The 22,321-nt window shown below is 60.2% G+C and overlaps 1 protein-coding gene across 5 annotated transcripts; it reads right to left on the bottom strand.

Annotated features, from left to right (window-relative positions):
• Window positions 1-4,667: 4,667 nt before the first annotated feature.
• Window positions 4,668-20,711, bottom strand: SLC17A9 (solute carrier family 17 member 9). Of its 5 annotated transcripts, XM_019017515.3 has the most exons (14): window positions 19,666-20,711; window positions 19,285-19,346; window positions 15,709-15,906; window positions 15,167-15,306; window positions 12,317-12,416; window positions 10,325-10,455; window positions 9,710-9,806; window positions 9,399-9,495; window positions 8,764-8,851; window positions 7,911-7,945; window positions 7,353-7,468; window positions 6,723-6,778; window positions 6,572-6,601; window positions 4,668-5,967 (listed from the first exon to the last, which is right to left on the bottom strand). In XM_019017515.3, exons 2-14 carry the CDS (start codon window positions 19,323-19,325, stop codon window positions 5,804-5,806), a joined length of 1,293 nt encoding a protein of 430 aa, XP_018873060.2. In that variant the 5' UTR covers window positions 19,326-19,346; window positions 19,666-20,711; the 3' UTR covers window positions 4,668-5,803. The 5 variants fall into 5 exon arrangements, with proteins under 5 accessions (XP_018873060.2, XP_004062554.2, XP_055228598.2 ...); XM_004062506.4 differs by lacking the exon at window positions 19,285-19,346 and having other exon boundaries at window positions 19,666-20,710; XM_055372623.2 differs by lacking the exon at window positions 19,666-20,711 and having other exon boundaries at window positions 19,285-19,628.
• Window positions 20,712-22,321: the final 1,610 nt, after the last annotated feature.

Here is a 22,321-nt window from a genome sequence, read left to right as displayed (position 1 = left end):
GAGACTCCATCTCAAAAAGAAAAGAAAAGAAAAGAAATGACAGATAAGTGCCTCTTACAGTGACCAGGAGGGGAGGTGAGTAGGAGAGCCCTGGGGAGGCTGGCGTGGGGCGGTCCGGGCCCGGGGACAGGACCTGGGGGTCAGGGAGCTCGGGCAGGCACAGCCCCAGCCCTGGAGGGACATGCGGGGTGTGGGGCGGGAGGACTCAGGGCAGTGGGCTTGGGGAGAAGCCGGGAAGTGACCAGGATGGGGCCTCTAGGGCTTGTGGGCTGCGAGGCTGGCAGGGGCAGCCACGGCTCGACTGCAGCACGCCGGGAAACTGGTTTTCCCCTCCACAGGCCTCTGTGTTTCCCAGCTTCTCTGGACTGGTCATCACAATAGTAAATATTTCCAACAGGACTCCCCGTCACAGGGACTCGAAATCTTCATGCAAAGTCCCGTGGGAAAGAGCAAGCGTAGAGCTCGGTGGGCACTGCAGCGCCCGGACCACCAGAGCTGGCACCGCCCGCATGTGACCCCCGCCCCAGCCCGTGTTCCTGAGCCAGTGTCCTCAGTGATCCTGTGCCCACAGCCCTGTGCCTCGCCCAGCCTCCCTAGGCCCGCGGACCCGGAGCCGCTCCTTAGACGATGATTGTCCTGGATGGGGCCGGGACTGCAGCCCCCGCCACAGAACTCCTACCCGAGCCGTCTGTCCACACTGCAGCCCGGCCCTGCCCTGCTGGGCCCTGTGGTCTTTGAGGGGAAGGGCATGGGGGCGTGCTGGACCATGGGGAGGGGCGGCGAGGAGAGCCTGGAGCTCTGCCCTGGGCCAGGATTCTGCCCCTTGTCCTTTAAGGGGGAGGCAGGACACGCTACGCACCCGGGGGAAGGACGCGCCGTGGTGACCCAGGCTGGGGACAGACGGGATGGTGAAAGGGTTCTTGCCCTCCGTGCATCAGGCCCCTGAGGCACACCCACCAGTCCTGAGAAGATGCGGTGCCCACGCCTGGCCCCCTCCCCCGCGTCCCGCTCCTGGGCCTCACACTCTCCCTACTCGCATCCCAAACTGGACGTCACTTTGCCCCCTGCCATCCCCCACGCTGTTCCTCCACCTCGTAGGTCTCCCTTGCAACCCGTTCCCTTCTCTCACAGCAGAGCGGCCGGCTCCTCCCCCACGCTGAGTCCCAAGCAGGAGACAGCTTTGCTGGGAGCTCAGAGAGCCGTCACAGCCCTGTCCAACGGCACCCTCTGTCGGCCCGACAGCGAATGACCGCCACGGCCAGGTCCTGAGGTTGTGTGCACACTCAGTCACGAACACACAGACATGCATATTCACGCGCACACGCACATGCGGCAACTCGCACACTCAGGCACATGCACACTCGGATGCGTGCACACACGTGCATGCTCACCCACACTCAAACACAGGGTCACACAACTCATACACACACAGACACACATTCTCCCACACACACTCAAACACAGGGTCACACAACTCAAATACACAGACACACATGCTCCCACACACATTCAAACACAGAGTCACACAACTCATAAATACACACACAGACACACATGCTCCCACACACACTCAAACACAGGGTCACACAACTCATAAATAAACACACAGACACTACACGCTCCCACACACTCAAACACAAGGTCATACAACTCATACACAGACACACATGCTTCCACACATACAGGGTCACACAACTCATAAATACACAGACACACACACTCCCACACACATTCAAACACAGGGTCACACAACTCAAATACACACACAGACACACACACTCCTACACACATTCAAACACAGGGTCACACAACTCATAAATACACAGACACAGATGCTCCCACACACAGCCCCAGCTGGCCAGAGCCCCTGCTTCCAGGGCATGAGGGCGCTGATGAGAGGTGCCGTGGGCCCTGCCGCCTCCTCCTGGCTTTCGGCTGCCCTCAGGGCTCCAACCTAGCAGCAGAGTGGTTTGTTGGGGGGGTTCTGAAAATCCAGACCCAGAAATGGGAGCTCCTCGTGGGCCAGCATCAGGATCTGAGGTGGGGGGGCTTTGGGAGCTGGGTCTGACGTGGCACTGACAGCACGTTCTGCCTTCTAGCAAGGTCCCAGGAGGGCGGGCACCGAGCTGGAGGACCAGGAGCCTGTGTGCGGCTGGGAGTCTCCTGCCCGAGGCTGTCTGTGCTGGCCTGCATAGAGGCCTCCAGGCTCACAATCCACCCAAGCAGGCCCTGCCACTCGCTTCCTCCACAAATGACCACAGGGCCTGGACGGTCCTCCCCAGCCTTCCCAGGCAGGTTCCCTCTCATTCCCGCCCACGTCCCGGCCCCTCCGCCCCAGCCGTGTCAGGACTGCCACCCAAGCCTGGAGCTGACCTGGCAGAGGCAGTCAGCAGCTATGGCCGAACAGCTCCTAGAAGAAGGAGCCAGCACACGGGCGAATAGACGAGCATGCTCTGCCATCAGCGCTCACTCTGCGGCTGAGGAGCTCCATCCCGCAGTGCATCTTATTCCAGACTGGGGGGGCCAGGGGGTTGGGCTCCCACAGCTCCTGCACCACGATCCTGCAGAGCTGCCCCACGGGGTGCAGATGGCATCTGGGCCTGTCTGCAGCAGACAACAACATGCAGACCCCGCCATCCCCTCTGCTGGAGCTGGAGAACAAGCAGACCACCTACAGTCTCCCTGACTCGGGTTCCAACATCCGCCTGAGGAAAGGCCCGGGAGGTGGCACCCAGAAGCTGCTGGGAGGGAAGGGGGTGGGCCTGCCTGCCGTGCCTGGGCCTGCGCCCCCACATCCCACATGACGGCCTCCCCGGCCCCCACTCTGCAAGGAAGTGACAGAAACTCCACAGAATCCAGAGGGCCTAGGAATGTTGGTCCTGCAGGACTGTGCAGCCCAAGGGGCGGCCGCACTGCCCACCTAGTCCTGTATCCCTTCTGGGTTCTCCACTCCAGTTCCCTGGGAAGGGCTGCCTCCTTGCTCTCAGAGATTTTACAGCTGGCTGTGGATTTTAGACGGTGCTGACTGGTTGGGCTCCGTGGTTCATGCCTGTAATCCCAACACTCTGGGAAGCCATGGTGACAGATCACTTGAGCCCAGGAGTTCAAGGCCAGCCTGGGCAACACAGTGAGAGCTGGGCATGGTGGTGTGCATCTGTGGTTCCAGCCGCTCGGGAGGCTGAGGTGGGAGGATCAACTGGAGTCAGGGAAGTTGAGGCTGCAGTGATCTGTGATTGTGCCACTGCATTCCAGCCTAGGTGATGGAGCAAGACCCTGTCTCCAAGAAAAAAAAAAAAGTAGGGCCGGGGCCGGGCGTGGTGGCTCATGCCTGCAATCCCACTACTTTGGGAGGCCGAGGCAGGTGGATCACCTGAGGTCGGGAGTTCGAGACCAGCCTGGCCAACATGGTGAAACCCCATCTCTACTAAAAATACAAAAATTAGCCGGGCGTGGTGGCAGCCACCTGTAATCCCAGCTACTTGGGAGGCTGAGGCAGAAGAATCGCTTAAACCCGAGAGGTGGAGGTTGCAGTGAGCCCAGATCAAGCCACTGCACTCCAGCCTGGGGGAGACAGCAAGCCTCTGTCTCCAAAAAATAAATAAAATAAAAATAAAAGGTGCTAATTGCACACTCGTGTTCATAGGTCCATCAATGGGTGAACAGATATAGAAAACATGGCTTATCCACACAATATTTTATTCAGCCTTAAAAATGAGAAAAATGCTGACACTTGCTACAAAACTGATAAAACCGAAGAACACTCTGCTGAGTGAAGTAAGCCAGACGCAGGCAAACCCAGCGTACGTCCACTGGCACTGGTCCCAGAGCAGCCACACTTACAGTCGAGACACAAACGGGAATGGGGTTGCCGGGCTAGGGGGAGCAACGGGGAGCTAGCCTTTAATGAGCACAGAGCTTCGGTCTGGGAAGATGAGAAAGTTCTGAAGGCGGAGGGTGGCGGTGGCTGCACAACGCGAATGTACCTAATGCCACAGAACCGTGCACTTACAAATGGCTAAAATGGTAAATTTTATGTTAGGTAGAGTTAGTGCAAAATGAGGAGGAGAGAGACAGCAATTCATTCACAACGCACGGGCCCCACCTCTGAATTCAGCCGCAGGTGGGCTTCCTGGGCTTGGCTTCCTGGCCTCCAGACAGCAACTGCCAGGCTTCTGGAAGCCCCTCCTGCCCCAAGAACCCCCAGCGGCATCCAGCAGTCCAGCAGGGCCGTCCCGAAACCTCTGTGGGGGTGATGCTCTAGGCTGTACCCATGGTGCCACAGGGTTGGGCTGACCGAAACTGGAGAGATTGTAGGGGAACATTTGTGCTCCAGTGCAAAACTCCACTTTGTCTTTCCAAAGCATACCTGGGCTGTCTGACTCCATGGGGGCCCCACATCTTGGAAAAGCTGGGTGGACAGCTGATAGCAGGGTACGTCGCTGTCATCTGTGGACAGGCAGGACCCCTGGCGGCAAAGGAACCCCGAAACCCAGCCTGGCTCTGCTGGCATGCTCATTTCAACACTCCCGGCCTAGGAGTCCGTTCCTGGGATTCTCCTTTGACCTGATTCCAACGTGTCACTCGTTTCCTCATGAATTAGTTACAGAAAGTCTTTAACACGTGTTCATTCTTAAAAAACAAAGGTGTTAAATAAAGTAACAGTCTTCTTTTTGAATAGTTTAATAGTTATTATTTAAATAAGGCTTTGGCGTGCTTTTCCACATTTTTAGGTTTTTTTCTCTATGTGTACACCTTGCAAGATGTATCATTAACTCATGAAACCACCAGCTCCTCAGGCAACGAAAAGGGAGGTAGAAAGAACGCCAGAAAGGTGGGTCTGTGTGTTCTGGGGTGCGTGGGGCCCGCCCCCGAGGAAGGTGCCAACCGTCCCTGGAGAGCAGAATCACCAGGCCTGGGAAAGCCATGCGGGTTCGAGAGCCTGCGCCATGGCCATGCTGGGCAGGGCCCAAGGGGTGCCCAGGCGTCTGCCCACTGAGAACACTGTTAGTGCGGAGGGATCCACAGGAGGGGAGAGCGGCGCCAGGGTCCCGGAAACAGGCAACGGTCTCTAGCCCGCCACCCACCCACTGCCCTGGGGGTCTCTGTCAGGCTGCTGGGAGACACAGAGACTCTGAGGTCATGTCTCGAGGGTGGCTACCTGGGGAGGCTGGGCAGAGTCTGGAGACATTTCTGGCTGTTGTCTGACTGGGAGGAGGGAGGGTAGGTGCTGCTGGCTAGGGGTGGGCGGAGGCCAGGGATACCTTTAAGCAACCTACAGTGCACAGGACAGCTCCCACTAAGGAGGACAGCCCGCCAGAGACACAGCAAAGTGGGCTGGGATTGGGGAGGCTGCAGCCTGGTGCCAGCCTCACACTGGCCGGCGGGCGCTGCAGGAGGCTTGCGGAGAACACGGCGACCGAGGGAGGTTTGGCGGGAACCACGGCACTGTGGGAGGCTTGGCGGGAACCACGCGGAAGATCGTGGTGGGAATGAGGCTGCGCCTACTAACAATAACCCCACCCACCCTGACGGCCACACCAGCCTGTGAGGAGGACAGGGCCGAGCCCGCTGGCAGGTAGGGAAACTGAGGCCCAGAGAGCAGCGAGCCTGGTCTGGACCCAGGCCCACCCCACCCTCCCACCAGCTGGTGTGGACTCTTCTTAAGGAGCTTCAGGCTCCACAGTGGTTTGTGTTCCTCTCTGCTCATGTGTCTGACATGGAGTGACCAAGTCCCACACACTGAGTCCCCTGTGTCCCGGGGCTGCTGGCGCCTGGGTCCTTGGAGAGGCTGTAGGGTTGGGAGCTAGAGGTCCTCATGGGTAGAGCTCAGGTCCACCCTCTGAGCCTGTCCAAACACCAGGAAGGTGCACAGCCCCAGGTTGCTGATGACGGCCACAAAGTTGAACAGGCAAGTCCAGGAGCCCGTGGTCTCGATCAAGTAGCCGCCTAGACACACACCCACGACACCTGCCCAAGAGAGGGCCAGGCGGGCTGAGTGCTCCCAGGCAGCCCAGGCCCCACACCCCACCCTGGTTCCCAAGGTAGTGCCAGGGGAAGGGCTGGGGGTCTAGCGCCTGATAGAAGCCCCCATGGTTCCCAGGGCTGAATTCAGTGTCCCAGCTGTGGGTCAGGCTCAGACTTGGAGGGTCTTGGAGGGGCAGAGATCTCAGAGGCCAACCAGAAAATGGCCTGGTAACAAGTCCCCTTTGTCCCGCTGAAGGGGAAATGGGAGCCACAGGCCGGCCCAGGCGAGGCTGAGCTGAAGAAGGACCCCCATCATCCATGGCACTCAGTGGTGCCAGGCGGTGTCCCGGGGACCCTGGGCTACCAGGATGGGAACATATCTGTGAGTCAGGGCAGATGGCGACTCATGAGCCACCTGCCGTCAGCAAAGTCTAGTGGAACCTGGAAGGCAACCACATCCTCCTCTCCTGGGCCTGCTCTGGGGTCTGTGCCCTCCTCTGACACCCGGACCCCCTCTGAAGGGAGGCACACCCCCACCCTGCAGCACCTCGGTGGGCTCAAACCCCACAGACAGGGGAACTCCTGGGCACAGAGGCCCGCCCCTCACCTGCCAAGGCCCCGGCTGTGTTGGCCACACCTGTGAACAGGCCAGAGCGAGAGAGAATATGAATGGTCAGCAAAAGCCCTCTGGGATCTCCCATGGCTCACCCACCCGGAGGCCCAGGGAGGGGAAAAGCTGGGGTGGGCAAGGTCCTCACCAAACAGAAAGCCGGCGCAGGACGGGGCCAAGTCCTGGATGTTAACAGAAATGCCACTGTGGGGAGGAAAGAGGGTGGTGAGTGGCCCTGGCCACCACCGAGCTGGTGGCCCAGGGTTGTCACAGGGGAAGCGGGGAAGGTCTAGTGGAGACATGGGAGGGGCTGGGAGACGCTCAGGCCTGCTCCCTGGCCAAAACACTGCAGCCCTGCACACCACGCCAACCCGAGCCCCAACCACCCACTGGCCAAAACACTGCAGCCCTGCACACCACGCCAACCCGAGCCCCAACCACCCACTGGCCAGAGCACTGCAGCCCTGCACACCCGCCAACCCAAGCCCCAGCTGCCCGTGTTCATGGAGGACCCAGTGCAGGAAGCGACTCCTTAGAGTAAAGGGCTGTGGGGAAAGCGTGTGTGCACAAATCACGCACACATGCTGCTCACTGATGTGAACTGCTGGTTCCTAAAGAACTATTGGGTCTTCAATGCAGTCGCTGCCCAGCAGCTTGGGAAGGGGGTGAAGTGTGAGGAAGAGACTGAGAGAGGCGGACAGAGCTCCCTCTTCACATGTGCGGGCCTGGGCCGTGCGGGCAGCACGGTGCTCTGGTGGATGGAGCGGTCGGCCCTCACCTGTGGTTGAAGGTCTGGAGGCCAATGGAGGCTGATGCAAAGACCACAGACTCACAGAAGCTGGAGGTGTGGCCCAGGCACAGAGCAAAGACGCTGGAGAGGCCAAGGCCCATGCCCTGCAGGAAAGCGCCACCGTGACGGGCAGGCACCCAGCCCGCCTGCAGCTGGGCCCTCTCCTGACTCAGCCGCCCGAAAGCCCCCCTGGGCGCACTGCACAACGGTCAGGTCGGCTGCGACCAAAAACCTCTCTCAGACCAGGACCCCTAGAGGAGATCTGGGGGGAGTCTCCGCAAGAATCAGCCCCGCTCCAAGGGAGAGGCCCTATTCGACGTGGGCAAGCTCAGGCCTGGGCCCAGAGGGGCACAGGATGCTGACCCCAGCCTGCCCCCCAACAGCTGTCTAAACAGCCCCCTCTGGGCCCAGTGCTGGACACATGGAGAGGCCTGGCATTTGCCTGGTCCCAGACATCAGGTGACTTGGGGACACAACCCTGCGGTCCTGGGAGACCCTGAACAAAGCAGGGATATCCAGAGAGAACGACCGGAATGATTCTCCTACCTGCATGAGCTTCCGCACCGTGATGGCTCTGTAACCTACAGGGGGAGGCCAAGGAAGGGGCTCCCGTTAGCCCTTTCGTGCTGACACCCCAGAGGGGGTCCCATCCCGAATGGCTGCAGAGGGGCAGCAGGGGAGGAAGAGGCTTGGGGCTCAAGACAGCTATCCCGTGCTGCAGGCAAAAACGTGTGCACACACGTATGTGTGGTGCAGCCGCGAGGCTGCACGTGCGCCTTTGGAAGGTCCCCAAGGCGTGGGTTTGGGCAGAAACACAGAACAGCCACACAGCAGTTACAGAGGCGGAAACAGGCGAGTGGCCCCACTTCCTCTGCTGCTCCAGATTTTCTAGCTTTTCCACAACGAGTGTGTATTCCTTTTGCAATTAGGAAAAACACGAACATTCTAAGAATAGGCACACATGTGTGGAGAGAGCATGTGGGCACGCGTGTGCATCCGCCTGTACGTGTCTGTGCAGCGGACACTGCACTAGGGGAAGAAACACGCAGCCTGCTCGGGGCTCATGCCAGAGTGGGTCTGGAGCACATGGAACAAAGACAGAAGCTCTTCCAAAGGTTCAAGGATGCTTATAACCTCTGACCCCTCCAGGCGCCTTCCTGGAGGGTCAGGGGCTGCATCTAGCCCCCAGGGGTGAGCTCCACAGTCACCATGAGACCAGACCCTCCACCACAGTCTAACCCCACCCTTTAAGGAGGAGGCCGAGCCTGGAAAGAAGTGCCTCTCTGTCCCAGCTCTCCGTGTGCTGAAGCTGCACCCCCAGGAGGGGAGCATCCTGCCCCTCGAAAGCGAGGTGAACCAGGGTGTGGCTTCCAGCCCCGGTTCCCTCCCTGGGGCTCACCCTGATTGATGAGATGATCAGAGAGAAACCCACTGAATAGACTGGCCGGAATCGCCACCAACCAAGGCACCACGTTGAAGATCCAGCCCTGCAGGGGGGAGTGTGGCCTCAGAGGGGGCCAGGGCCAGCACCTGGCCATCTGGAAGAGGATACTCAAGCTGGACAGCGCCCCCGTGCCCATCACTGCCCAGGAAAGCTCTCCGGCAGGGCCAGCCCTGCTCCTGAGAATGTGCAGCTCTTGACCACCACCCGGCGGGGCAGCAAGACAGCCTCAGAGAAGGAACCATGCTGACCGCAGGTGACCCCTCTGTCCACATCCCGGCTTCTGCACCGGCCTCCTCAGGCTCTGAAGTCGGGTTCTGTGGGCCAGCAGGTCACGATGAGGGCTGGGAGGGCTGCAGCCGCAGCAGGTAGACACCGAGCGCCCACATCATTTCCAGCCTCAAACACAGAAACCTGCCACGAGCATGGACGGGGTCCTCTCCAGAGGAAGAGCCTGGAAGTGCCAGGACCCTCAGAGTCCAGGAGGAGCCGAGAGTTCCACCATCTGCAGGCCAAGGACCCACAGTGCCTGGTGCAGCTCAAGCCTCGTGCCTTCTGGGCGCTCCTTCACCCTGCGGGAGCCCCCAGCTCACCTTGGCGTCAGGGAAGGTCTCCTCGAAGAAGGTGGGCAGCCAGGAGAGGAGGACGAAGAAGGAGCAGGCTGCAGAGAGCTGGGAGATGACGGCTGCCCTGCGGGGCCCAATGGTGGACCGTGACTCTGGTGCCGCACAAGCTGGCCGGGCCTGTGGGACCCACCCCGAGAGGCCTCCCCTGGGGGCCAGAGTTCCACTTCTCTGAGCCCTAGGCCCTGCTGGCTCAAGGGCTGTCAGGTCCGGCCAGGTTCACACCCCCATGGTCACCGGCCCTGCCACTGCTCCAAGGGGTGGCACAGGTCCCAGCTCACCAGACAGCAGGCTTCCGGAAGAGCCGTCTCCAGGGGACTCTGCTGTACCTGGACACCGGTCGGCTTTGGGCCAGGACACCCAAGGCCAGGATGAGATCTGAGGGAGCAATGGTTTCAAAGTGATGGCTATCAGGGCGGGAGGCGCCACCCATTGCCAAAGGATTGGGGATTTGGGGGTGGTTCCAGAGGGGTCAGCAGGCCTCGTCCATGCCTCAGGTTGCACATGGGCGCCAGCCTCCCATGGCCTCCTCTACCAGACACCTAACAGGCAGCATCACCTTTGAGAACTGCGTTCTGAACGACCCTCCACACGGCCTCCTCCAGAGCCCCCTGGCCACCCAAAGACTCGGCTGCTCCTGCACCCTGCCTTGACCTGTGCCCAGCAGGTCTTCCTGGGTGTCTGCCTTAGCCCTAGATGGAACCTTCCAGATCCAATTGAGTGGCGGAGCCGCTGACAGCTCAGCACCCGAGCGCTTTTCCTCACTGGCGGATTCTTTGGGAGGTCAAAGCCATCGTCTCCGGGCTCCTGCTCCAGGCTGCTCAGCGGCTGCCACCAGGGGAGGAGGCACTGGGCAGCTGTGGGCGCCCGGGACTAGCCCGCCCGGCCTGCGTTACCTTTTTCACTCAGCAGGTACCTGTACACGTACCACACCCAAAGCAAGGTGAGGCCGCCGGAGAAATAGAAGATGCTCTGCCAGCCATACCATTCCAGGAGCAGGGAGCCCACGGCCCCGGTCAGCAGCGTCCTGCAAAGACAGGGGGAGTGTGGCCAGGCCCCTCAGCGGCACCCCTCGGGTGAGGAGAGGCCTCTCAGAAACCCCACCCTGGTGCAGGCTGAGCCCCTGGAGAAGAGGGTGTTTTCATCGCCTCCAGAGGAGCAGCTCAGAAGCCACCGCCCTGGCCTGTTTTGTTAAGGACTTCGGGTACTCAGGGGAGACTCCGGACACACAGGGCTGGGGCGAACTTGGGACCAGCCACGCATGTGTCCCAGTCGGGCGGCTGCTGTGGAACTCACATTGTTTTTCACATCTTGCTTCTAGGCCTTCCAATTGGCCTACAATTTGTCATGTGGATCCTTTTCTACTAGAAACGGCACCGAGGAGGAGACGGTGATGAGCATATACTACAGTGAAACTCCGCACGGTTTTTGTGCTTCAAACATCATTGAGGATAAAATTCAAAAAGACTTCTGGATGCAAAAATACCATGATGGCCAAATCCAACAACCCCCATCCCGTCCCCATGACTTCATTGTCCCAAATAGCCCCTCAGAGGCTCCCTTCTGGGTGCAACCTGGCTGGCAGCCCAGCCCCCATCTGCTGCTGAGGCCCCTCCACTGGCACCAGGGGGAATAGTTAACATCATGGCAAAAGGAGGAAGAGAGAGAGCCCCAAAGCGGGGCCTGGCATCCAGATGGGGCCTCCTTCCTCCCGCGGAGCCTCTGCGGGGTGGACATAGCTCCTGGGGTAGCAGGACTTGGCCTTGGGCACCAGGGCAGGCTGGGGTAGCACTCTTCCTGCCCAGCCCAGCCCACAATTGACCCTGTCTCTGCTCCCCACCTCGGTGCAGAAAAACCGCAGGACACTCAATGAAACCGGGTTTCGGAGAAGTGAGGATTCATTCTTTAGTAGAAGTATATCCCCTCCGGTTTATCTGAAATTCACATTCCTCTGGGCAGTCTGTTTTTATTTGATGAATCTGGTCACTCTAGGCCTGCCTGGGCCTGCTCCCGGCCCCACCTACAGGGGCCGCCTCCGCCCCTCTGAACCTCAGCAACAGTAACACGAGGGCCTGAGCCCAGCGATTGGGAAGCCCCGGTCAGCTCCTGCACCTATCCACCCTGCTACAACCATCGGGAAGGCCTCCCACCCCTGGCCTGGCCTCGATCCAGGCCGCCAGCATCGCTAGAGGGTCTGGAGCTCCCCAAGGAGCGGGCGCAGGGAGGGAGGACTGAGGGGCACGGGGTTGCCGCATCGTGGATGAGGACAAGCCGTCCTCCAGCCAGCTGATAGGCCCACCCTGAGGACAAGCCGCCCTCCAGCCAGCTGATAGGCCCACCCTGAGGACAAGCCGCCCTCCAGCCAGCTGATAGGCCCACCCTGAGGACAAGCCGCCCTCCAGCCAGCTGATAGGCCCACCCTGAGGACAAGCCGCCCTCCAGCCAGCTGATAGGCCCACCCTGAGGACAAGCCGCCCTCCAGCCAGCTGATAGGCCCACCCTGGCCCAGACGCTCCTGCGCTCACAGACTCTCCTGTCGAGGGTGGGGGCCAGCGGATGGTGGGGACGGGCATCTGGCATCGTTAGCACAGATGAAAGAAAATGAGATGATGTGGCCACTCCTCAAACCCATGTCCCCAAGTCCCAGCCTCATCACCTGCCAGCCACTCCAGAAAGGCAGAAATATGCACAAAGCAAGTGCGGTGCCCGGGGCTGGTACCTGCAGAGCACAGCCTCGGGCTACAGAGCCCAAAAGGCGCCTGCGGGACCCACCTCACCATGGTGGCCCTGCAAGCCCATGTGGCCCATCCCCCACGCAGACCAGGCGCCACTCGGCAAGGGGCTCACCTGGTGGCCTCTCCTGGGCCCCGTCTTAGGCCAGAACTTACCCAAACTGGGAGCCGGCGCCCACGATGCTGTAGGTGAAGGCTCGCTCACTCTCCCGCACCTTCTGCGACAGCAGGCTGGTCAGGGCAGGGAAGTAAACCCCTGCAACAAGTGGAGGGAGGGTCTCTCAGGGTCCATCCAGGGAGGCTCCTCCCGGCCCATCTGCTCAGGTTTGGGCTGTGATTCCAGAGGACGTCCACCTGTCCCTCTAGCTCACCTCCCCACCTGAGGGACCAGCAGGGCAGGGCTTTTGGTGCCACTGAGGAAACAGACTCCTTTTGGGCGAGGCTCGCTCAGGGTCGTGCCACCCGCACGGCTGAGGGAAACACCCCTGCTTCCAAGCTAGCCCTCCCACCCCACGAACACACACACGCACATGTGCACACTCTCACCACCGGCCTCCAGCTGTGCTCTACAGAGTCCTCGCACCAACACACACACACACGCGCCTGCACACGCAGGTGTCCACCGGCACACTTCTTGGCAGTGCTGCATTGTGCTCACACTGATGCAGATACACGCATACGCATGAAGATGCACACCTGCGTGCACAGAAACCTGCCGCATGCGTGCACAGACACATACTTCCCCCAGGAAAGCTGCCCTTCCCTGTTTTATAAACTGAGCTTCCTCCCAGGATTTCTTTTGGACCAAGTGTTCTCAGCCGCTTCAGAAGTTTGGAAACCACCTTACCACCCAATGCAGCTCCACATCCAGAGGGCTCTGAGCCTGACCTGGAGGGACTCTGCGAGGGGAGGCACCACAGAGCCACGGTGACAACAGGAGCTTGTCCCCCAAACCCACGGGCCGTGTCTACAGGGCGCTGATGCTACCCTGCAGGGGGGCATCGTCAAACAGACGGCCACACACAGGAAGCGCCTGCCTGGCCAGCGCCTGTAACTTTTAACCGCAGAGCGCTCACTCATAGGCTCACGGCTCAGAGGCAGGGCCCGTTCCCTCGCTCCCTCGAGGGAGGCTGGGGGCCGCCTGGCGGAGCTCCTGGGGCTCCCTCCAGAAGTCCGATGCCCCGCAGCAAGAGCCACAGGTCTTGGGACACTCGGCGTCTCTGCTCTGTCCGAAGACAGCGTGCACAAACATGGCAAAGCCAGCCGCAGGTGGTGCCCACTGTTACCACGCAGCCGCCATTGCTGCCCCCCAGACCCCCAGAGTAGGCTCGTGGGCACAGGATGACATCTGACATTGAGACGTGCCAGACTTTGAAGCTTTCTAGAAAACAGAATGTGCCTCAGGTGTCAAGTCATCGTAGCACAACAAGCTGGGCCCCACAGAGGAAGCGCAGCTGGAGCTGGCAGCGAGCCTACGGGGTCTGGCTGCCTGCTGGGTCCCCAGAGCTGCCCACGAGGACAGCCGCCTGCCCCAGGGCAGAGGGTCTTCTCAGCGACACTTGGAGGCATTGGTCAGCCCAGTCCGAGGCAGCGCCACTGTTTTCCTCACAGCTTCAGCCTTGGGACCCTCCTCCCTCACCCCGAAGACCCTCCAGTAAACAAAGATGAGGGCCCCCACCCCCCGCCAGGCCTGTCCTCCCCTCCAGGTGGTTGCCGATTCGTTCATTCCTCCCCTCCTCCTCCAGCTCCTGCAGTGGGGCCTGGGCAGTGCCTGGGGAGGCAGTGGTGCTGGAGGGGCTGGCTCTGGGATGGGGCCTCACAGTAAACACACAATCCTAAGTCCTCAGTTGCACTCGCTGCACCCTCTTCTGAGGGTGGGCCATGCACGGGGCCCTTGTTCTCATGTGACACCCCATGACCATGAGAGTGGCCTCTCTCCTGGGCAGACCCCCTTCCTCTGTTATGGAGACAGTCCCAGGCAGCACCTTCCAGGCCATAACCTTGGGGAGTGAGGGTGTGGAGAGGGAGGACAACGAGGCCTGGGAGTGAACTCCCCAAAGTCTCTGGACTTGGAGGAGAGGGAGGGCAGAGGTTCTAGGGGAGCCATGGCCAGCGCTCTGAACCTGATGCCGGCTCAGGAAGGTAGGGGGAGTCCTGAGTGGGGGGTCTGGATGGCCCAGGACACTGGGGGAGGAGTGGCCCAGGCTGGGAACTGCTGATGGGTGGGGTGGCCAGGCAGGCTGGGTTGGGGCCAGCAGGTCCCTGCAGGCTGGAGGCCTGGCTGTTTCTCCACGGGACCCCAGCCAAGTAGGGGCCCCTCAAAGCCCCCTTGGCCCCCCCACCCACCTTGTTCTCCTGACAGTTAAGGCGCTCCAAGGCCCTAGTATCAGAGGCATCATCAGCATACGTGTGACCAAAATGCACAAAACCGAGAGTCCCACAGCGGGTCCCTTGCAGCTGGAATCCACCACTGAACTAAGGTGTTTGGTGACAAAATTCAGGGGCAGGGGCAAGTTCACTACACAGGTGCCCCCTGTGATCCTGTGTATCACTGCAGAGTGTGCACCTACAGAAGGCACATGCATGGCCACACGTACACCCTCATATGGGCATGCTCACGCACGTACACACGCATATGGGCACGCATACGCACATACACATGGATACAGGAACGCACACACACATACACATGCATACAGGCATGCACACGCATGCATACCACCTGCATGCACAAGTGCATGCTCACACGTGTGCATGCACACATACGTACACACATGCACAAGCACAAACATACATACACACTGCTTGCATACACGTGTCTGCAGGGACATATGCACTTGCACACGCACACACACAGGTGTATGCATGCACGCGGGCATGCCTATACACACAGACTTGTACACCACCTGCATGCACGCGTGCACCTGCACACACATCCGTGCACACTCCCCTTGTCTCCCCACCTGGTGCCAGAGAGCGTGAGGGAGCCGCCTGAGCTCCCCTTACCTTGGAGCAAGCCCATGAGGATGCGTGAGAAGGTCATGAAGGCCAGGTGGGCACTGCTCAGGTGGGCGAGCAGTGGGGTGACGGCCGTGATGGAGCCCCAGGCAGAGGCTGACAGCAGGATGACCTTCTCACCCCCAATCCTGGAGGGAAGACAGAGGGAGGTGAGGATGTGGCTGTGCAGGACCAAGGGGCACCACCCTGACTCAGGGCAGCCCTTGAGTGGGTGCTCAGAGCTGGGCCTGGCCTGTCTGCCTCTACAGGGCCTGCTCATGACCCCAGAGCTGCCTCATGAGGAGACCAGGTACTCCAGGGGAGCGGCCTGCCTCCTCTGCCTGCAGGGCCCTGGGGCCTTGCCAAGCCTGGCCTCTCCCCTCCCAGCTCCCATCTTCCTCTGGGGGAGTCTTCTGCCCAGATTTATCCACCAAGCTCCTTCCCCAGGAGTTGCATCCTCTGTGTGCAGCAGCACAGCCGGCCCACTCGCCCCTGGAGGCCCCAGTGGGGCGGCCCCCACCAGCCTGGAGATGGGGAAGATGGGCAGTTACCGATCCCCGAGGTGGCCGCCCACAACCTGCGTCAGGCAGTAGCCCCAGAAGAAGCTGCTGAGCACGATGCCGGCCTCCTTCTTGTTCCAGCCGAAGTCCTGGCTCATGGAGACGGTGCAGATGGGCATGCTGGAGCGGGCGCAGTACAGAAGGCATGTGCCCAGCAGCAGTGTCCCCGTCCACGCCTGGCACTCAGGCCTGCGGGACAGGAGATGGTCAGGCCCTGGGGAGGCCGCACGGCCCTGCTGCTTCGAGTTCGTCACTCAGAGACCTCCCTCAGGGCTGGGGGACATGGACTGTGAATGGGGACAGCTTTGATGGAGGGCAACTTGGCAAGCATTCAAACACCTAATCGCACCCATCTGCTGACCCCTGGGAGAACACAGGCAGCCAGAAAGGAGGCACAGTGGCTCCTGGGAGCAACTGAGTGGCCAGCACTCGGGCAGGTCACAGCAACGACTCATCCCCACAAAAGGTGCCTGGGCCGGGCCCTGCTTGTTCCCCTCAAAGAGAACAGGGGAGAGGGTGACCAGGAGATGGGTGGCAGAGGAGTCGGACACTGGAGAGTCTCACCCCACCCTTCCCAAAAGGTCCTGTCTGCCCCTGCGGGGAGCTGGCTGCACCCCGGGGGTGTGCTCCCAAGAACCTGCCACAGATGAGTGAGTGGATGACGGTGTGCTGTGGACAGAGGGGCAGGTATCCGGCCTTCTTGGCACTCTCTGCAAGTCTGCGCCTAGACGCTTCCCACGGGAGAAAAGACCAAGTCGGGCACTGACCATGCCCGAGGTCACAGAGCCAGGCCGGCCAGCTCACACTCCCAATCCTGGTGAGGGAGGCCGGGCGAGATCTCAGAGGCAAGAACAGGTAGCTCCAGAAGCCCAGAGCTGCGTCCTCTCACACCTCCCGCTCTGCCAGAGGCTATCCTGGCTCCAGCCCCTCCCCACAGCAGGGCCAACCATTAACCCCCTGGAGTTTGGAGAAAGTTGTGTGGGAGGAAGTGCTGTCTGTCCTGGATCTTGGCAGTGAGTGTGGTTTCGCCAGCGTCATTTGCAGCCAGGTTCCACTCTGGGGACAACTGGCTTGCCCCATATCTGGCTGCTCCCTGGGTTACCACAGAAGGACACAGTCCTCACTGCCAGCCTGCCTAACCCAGTACAGCCCTGGCCTCCACGCCCTGTCCTGGCGTGGTTGATACCCGCAGCCCTGTTGCTTACCTAGCCCCAGGCTCTCTGTAAACAGTTTTCATTGACTTAACACACGAGGCTTGCAGAAGGGACATGGGGGCCCCCACGCTTAACTTTCCACTAAAAGCCACACAGTCCAAAGGTGCCTTTAAAAAGGAGCTTTAGAGCCAGGTACGGTGGCTTATGCCTGTAATCCTAGCACTTTAGGAGGCCGAGGTGGGCAGATCACTTGAGCCCAAGAGTTCAAGAGCAGCCTGGGAAACATGGGGACATCCTCAACTCTACAAAAAAAAAAAAAAAAAAAACTTTAAAAATTAGCCAGGGCCGGGCGTGGTGGCTCACGCCTGTAATCCCAGCATTTGGGGAGGCCGAGGCGGGAGGATCACAAGGTCAGGAGTTCGAGACCAGCCTCGCCCACATGGTAAAACCCCATCTCTACTAAAAATGTAAAAATTAGCCAGGCGTAGTGGCGGGTGCCTGTAATCCCAGCTACTTGGGAGGCTGAGGCAGGAGAATCGCTTGAACCTGGGAGGCAGAGGTTGCAGTGAACCGAGATCAAACTACTGAACTCCAGCCTGGGCGACAGAGTGAGACTCCATCTAGCAAGACTCCATCTCAAAAAAAAAAGAAAAAAAACAACAACAATTAGCTGAGTGTGGTGGTGTGCACCTGTGGTCCCAGCTGGGAGGCTGAAGTAGGAGGATCACTTGAGCCCAGGAGGTCGAGGTTGCAGTGAGCCGAGATTGCACCACTGCACTCTAGCCTGGGCAACAGAGAGAGACTCTGTCTTGAAAAAGAAAGGGGGGAGGTGGGGGACCTGTGTCCAGGTGGCACCTGCCCCGCACTGCCTGGCCACTAGCTAGAAACAGCAGAAAGCTCAGTTGCACTGATCCTCACCCCCATCGTGGCCAGCACAGTAATGAGAACACAGAGCCACTCCCGGGCCTCCTTGGAAGGAGGAAGTCAAGAACAGCCCTTCCAGGCAAGCAATCTGCCCTACGCGGCAGGCGGCAGCCATAGCCCCTTCTCTGAGCTGGGCAGGTGGTGCTGGCCAGGTGGGCACAGGGGCACCCTCCACAGCCGCTGGGGAGACAAGGATGTCAGGCTGGAGAGGATGGCCCAGACAGTCGGCTACCTGAGGGCTGACTAGGACCCCAGGCTGGGAATCCTCCATCCTGCTGGGGGCGCGGGGGACAGGGGGTGTGCCAAGAACCGGAAAGCTTTGGGCAGCTTCAACAGCTTCCTCCCACCACTCTGCACTCCCTGAGCCCAGCAGCCTGCTTCCTGTGAACTTTCTAGAGCAAACGGCCCCTGTGCAGAAGCAGCATCCACGGCTGAGCAAACAGGTGGTCACACGGCCCCTCCATTCAGAAAAGGGAACTGTCCGGGGCCAGGCCAGGAGAGCAGCGAACCGGAGAGTGTGGGTGCCGCCCTCCAGCTCTGTTCTCGCCTGGCCCAGCCTTCGTGATGTGGCTGCAGGAGGGAGGGCTAGGAAAAGGCGTGCGTGTGGCAGCCTTGACCCACAGGCCCCTCCAGAATCTTTGGCGCTACCCAATAAGGGCCTGCAAAGGAAGTTGTAAGAGCTGTGGCAAGGGCTCCTTTTTAAACATCGAGCCTGGGAGGGAGTAGTGAAGGCGGAGCCACTCAAACCCAGCCGCCAGTGAGGAGGCCCTGAAGCCCTGGGGAGCTGGCCTTGCCCGGCAGGCCTGGATGAACGTGGGTGGGGGAAGAGGAAGAGAGCAAGGGGCAGGGCCCGCTGAGGGCAGCCCTCCCCTCTAATTGGCGCCTGACAGGGCTGTGATCTGGGCTGCCAGCTTTTCCCATGCAGCCAGCGCTCCCTTCATCTGGGTGCCAACATCCGATGGTGGCACTGCCCCTTTGGGCCTTCCTGCAACTCTTCCCAGCACTTCTAGGGTCCTCAGCCCTCATACAGCTGGGAACTGGTGGGGCCAGAAGGTGCCATTACCTTGCCATGCTCAGGGTAGGTACCCTGGGGACTCAGTGCAGGCAGGAGACTGCTCTGGAACCCACAGGGCCTGAGTCTAGGCCCAGGGTCCAGCCACTTAAGGCCTCAGCCCAAGACCCAGAGCCAAGGGGTTCAGCAGTGTGGGGGCTGCTCTCAGGAGCTCCCTGGCAGAGGCCCTCCCCAGCTGACCAATGGCCCGCGGTCACCATCTCGCCCGGTTTCTGAGGCGTCACCTGCCCGGGGAGCCTCCTACAGGCAGCAGTGCTGGTGGCCAGGCAACCTGCCCAGGCCCTGCTTCTCCCCACCACCAAATGCTCTGAGAGCTGAAGCCAGCGGGGAGCTTGTCCTCAGCACACAGCTGGCACATGGTGGCAGGACCCCCCCCCCACCCCTGTCCAGCTGCAGGCTCCAGCCCGTGCCCCCTACCTGGCCTCCTGACTGTCCTGGCGCCTGCTTGTCAGGGTCATGCATACACAGGGTGGTTCCACCTGGCGGGGGGTATGCCTCCTGACTGTCCAGGACAATGCCCCTGGCCTGGGGAACATAGCCCTGCCTGGAAGAGCCCCAGGAACACTGGCTGGGATAGGGTACTTGCCAGGTCCGTTCCTGGAATCTCATGGCAGGGAGGAAGGACAGGGCACTCACTTCCTTCCACCTCCCACAAGGAACACAGAGGGCCCCACAGCCACAGGAGCCCGCCCAGCTCAGCCCTCCCCACCTAGCATCGTCCCACATGGCAGTATCTCAGCTCCCTCCCCACGGCCCCATCTCCCCACCCCTCCCCTCCCCCCCTCACCCCCGCCACACCTGGACCACTGGGTGTCCCCGGCCATGTCCCTGCGGGCCTCGTCTGGGGGTGGCTGCATCGGGCTTGGGGTGCTCGGACGGCGTGGGCACAGCTGTGTCCCGGGGCTGCCTCCCAGCCCAGGCTGACCCACCCGGGCAGCACCGCCCAAGTCCACGTGTCAGTCCCAGCGCGCTTCCGTCTGGTTCTCTCAGGACTTGTCGCCCCCAGACGGCCACCAGGGCAGGCAGGCGGGGCAGGGCGGGGCATACCACTCGGGTGCCCGCCCCACCCTGCTGACGTCCGTCCCTGCTGCCCCATAGGAGCAGGGCCGACGGTCGCCCTGGCTGGGTCGCCCTGACTGTCCGACGCGCCCTGGCTCAGCCCCAGCTGAGGTTAGTGTGGGGGCAGAGGGGGATTCCCAGCAGCAGGCCGGTCAGACTGGGGCTTCAGAGAAGGGCCCTGGTGGTAAGCCTGGTCCAAGAGGTGCCGGCCCATCCCTTGGACACGACACGGAGCCATGGGGCCGTCTGTCCCCTGTCTATAAAATGGGGAATGATGGCAGTCCCTGCCTTACTGATCAAATAAAATCAGGGATAAAGTCTTAACCAAGTGCAAAGAGAGTAAAAGTACAGGGTCACTGATTTTTAAAATGGATCTTTCGGGGCAGGGATGGGTCCACTCCTGAGCCCTTGGACCAAGCTTGGGAGAGCTGGACAAATCCAGCGCTGGCCCATGTCTTCTCAGCAGATGCCTGTGAAGGTTGTCATTGGCCCCTGGGTTCCTGGACAAAAGGTGTCCTGAGGACCCATCACAGGCCAGGTTCTGGGCTCGGGGGCAGGGGCGACGGGGTGGGGCCCCCACTCTGTGTGCTCCTGCTGCCATGCCAAGGATGAAGCCAGCAGGGGAAGGCCTCAACCATGCAGCCTTTCCCCAGGAGGCGGCAGGGCCTGCTCCTCAGGCGTCGCCCCCACCTCAGTCCATCCTCCACACAGCAGCCACCACCCAGGGACCGAGGGAGACACGCATAAGGCAGGGCCCTGCACTTAGAACAGAACCACATTTACCCCCCTCCCTCCCCCTAGCCCTCAGGTCTCCAACAGCCCAACCCACTGCACTGCAGGGCCTGCTCCCAGGGCCCTCTGAACAGAAAGACACGGGCACCCTGAAAAGCGAGGTCATGCTTTCATCCATCCTGACGTAGGGTAGGTGAAAAGATGGTGGCAGAGAGAGGTTTATCGCCCCAAACAGCCCTAGCCCATAGCCAGGAAGTTTGGAAACTGTTGCTAAACGTATCGCTGTCAACAGCACCCTCTTTGAGGTGATTCGCTTCCATTCACTCTGTGATGGTGATTTCCTACCAAGATCTGTGATCATGCTGCAGCAGACATTTGCCATCTGGTTACCCAAAGTCCCCTTCCTCCTGGAGCTGATGTTCTGGGGCAGGTAGACAAAAATCAAAGTAGTGAAAGGGGTAGGGAAGGGGTGTTACTTCAAATAGGTTGGGCTGAGGAGGCACCCCTGGACACCTGAGTGAAGGCTGGATGAGCTGAAGAAACGGGCCATGCAGGGATGGCTGGGTGGGTGAAGGGGCCATCTCACAGGGACATTATAAAGCTGGGTGCTGGCAGTGGCCAGATGGAGGCTCTCCAGGCTTCTGGTGGATTCTGAGAGCTGCCCTGCACCCAAGCATCTTTGAGGCCTAAGGTGAAAAATTAGGTACGGACAGTAGACAGTCAACACCTGGGTTTTCAAGGACACAGGGTGATCTTGCGGACAGGGCAGTCACAGCCAGCACCCACTGGCCTCTGCTTCTGGAGGGCTGCGTGCCTCCCTCTTGTTGGGCCTGGCCCACCTAACTTCTTGTTTATTTCAAGTGCTGCTATAGGGAGACGATGCTAGAAATTTTTCTAAAGCAAATCCATACCTCACTACGTGTGGCTCCCGTTGCCCAGCCTCTGCATCCGCACCCCCCGCAGAGGCCCCAGGAGACCCCGCACAGCTTCTTGTAAACCAAGACAAGCCAGCCCGGGGCCTGGGGCTCCTCCCTGCACCCCACTTAGCCCTGCACCCTTCCAGCCCAACTACAATTCTCAAGATGAGGAGTCCATAAAAAGGAGACTGACAGATGACACTTTCCTCTGCCATGACTGACAGGCAGCAGCAAGAGGGAAGACCGCGGTACTGGACATCACGTGCGGGAACTGCCTCAAAGGTGGGGGCACCTTTCGGGCTGAGCTAACCCAGTCAACAGCAGACTGGAAAAAGACAAAGAACTGTGTGAGATGATGCTCAAAACCAGAAAGATGAACTCTGCAATGACGACAAATGGATTTGGTGTGATGTGGGCGTGATACAGAGAATCATTCTTGAAGGTTCTGGAGCAGTTCATTTTTCTCAGAGCTGGTAAAGTCATTGTTCAAATCTTACAAGCACTAGTGTTCAACATTTCTAAAACTGGGAGGGCCCAGTGAGGACTGGATGGGCACACAAATCTATAAACGAGCACGGACGAACCCTGGGCTGTTGTGACCGCCAGCACCTCTTCCCGTTCTTCCATGACCCTCCATGGCAGAGAATTCTTGGTGACGGGTCAGCCTGCTTCACTTTCAAAGCCAGCTGGGAAAATTACCAAAGCTGTCAGTCACACACCGTGATCCACAAGAGGGAGAAAACCTT

Source organism: Gorilla gorilla, chromosome 21 (genome assembly GCF_029281585.2).
Source record: "Gorilla gorilla gorilla isolate KB3781 chromosome 21, NHGRI_mGorGor1-v2.1_pri, whole genome shotgun sequence".
NCBI lineage: Eukaryota > Metazoa > Chordata > Mammalia > Primates > Hominidae > Gorilla > Gorilla gorilla.
The sequence above is the reverse complement of the archived record's forward strand: the minus strand, read 5'-3'. Positions and strand labels throughout refer to the sequence as shown.

What these genes read in the sequence shown, in the direction of transcription:
- SLC17A9 (XM_055372623.2), bottom strand. Translation starts at nt 19,403, where the DNA reads ATGTTCCCCAGGCCAGGGGCATTGTCCTGGACAGTCAGGAGGCATACC. An exon ending in CCTCATGGGCTTGCTCCAAG is followed by an intron (nt 12,417 to 15,166) that starts GTAAGGGGAGCT and finishes CACTTGTTGCAG; the next exon opens with GGGTTTACTTCCCTGCCCTG. An exon ending in CTCCAGACCTTCAACCACAG is followed by an intron (nt 6,779 to 7,352) that starts GTGAGGGCCGAC and finishes TCCTCCCCACAG; the next exon opens with TGGCATTTCTGTTAACATCC.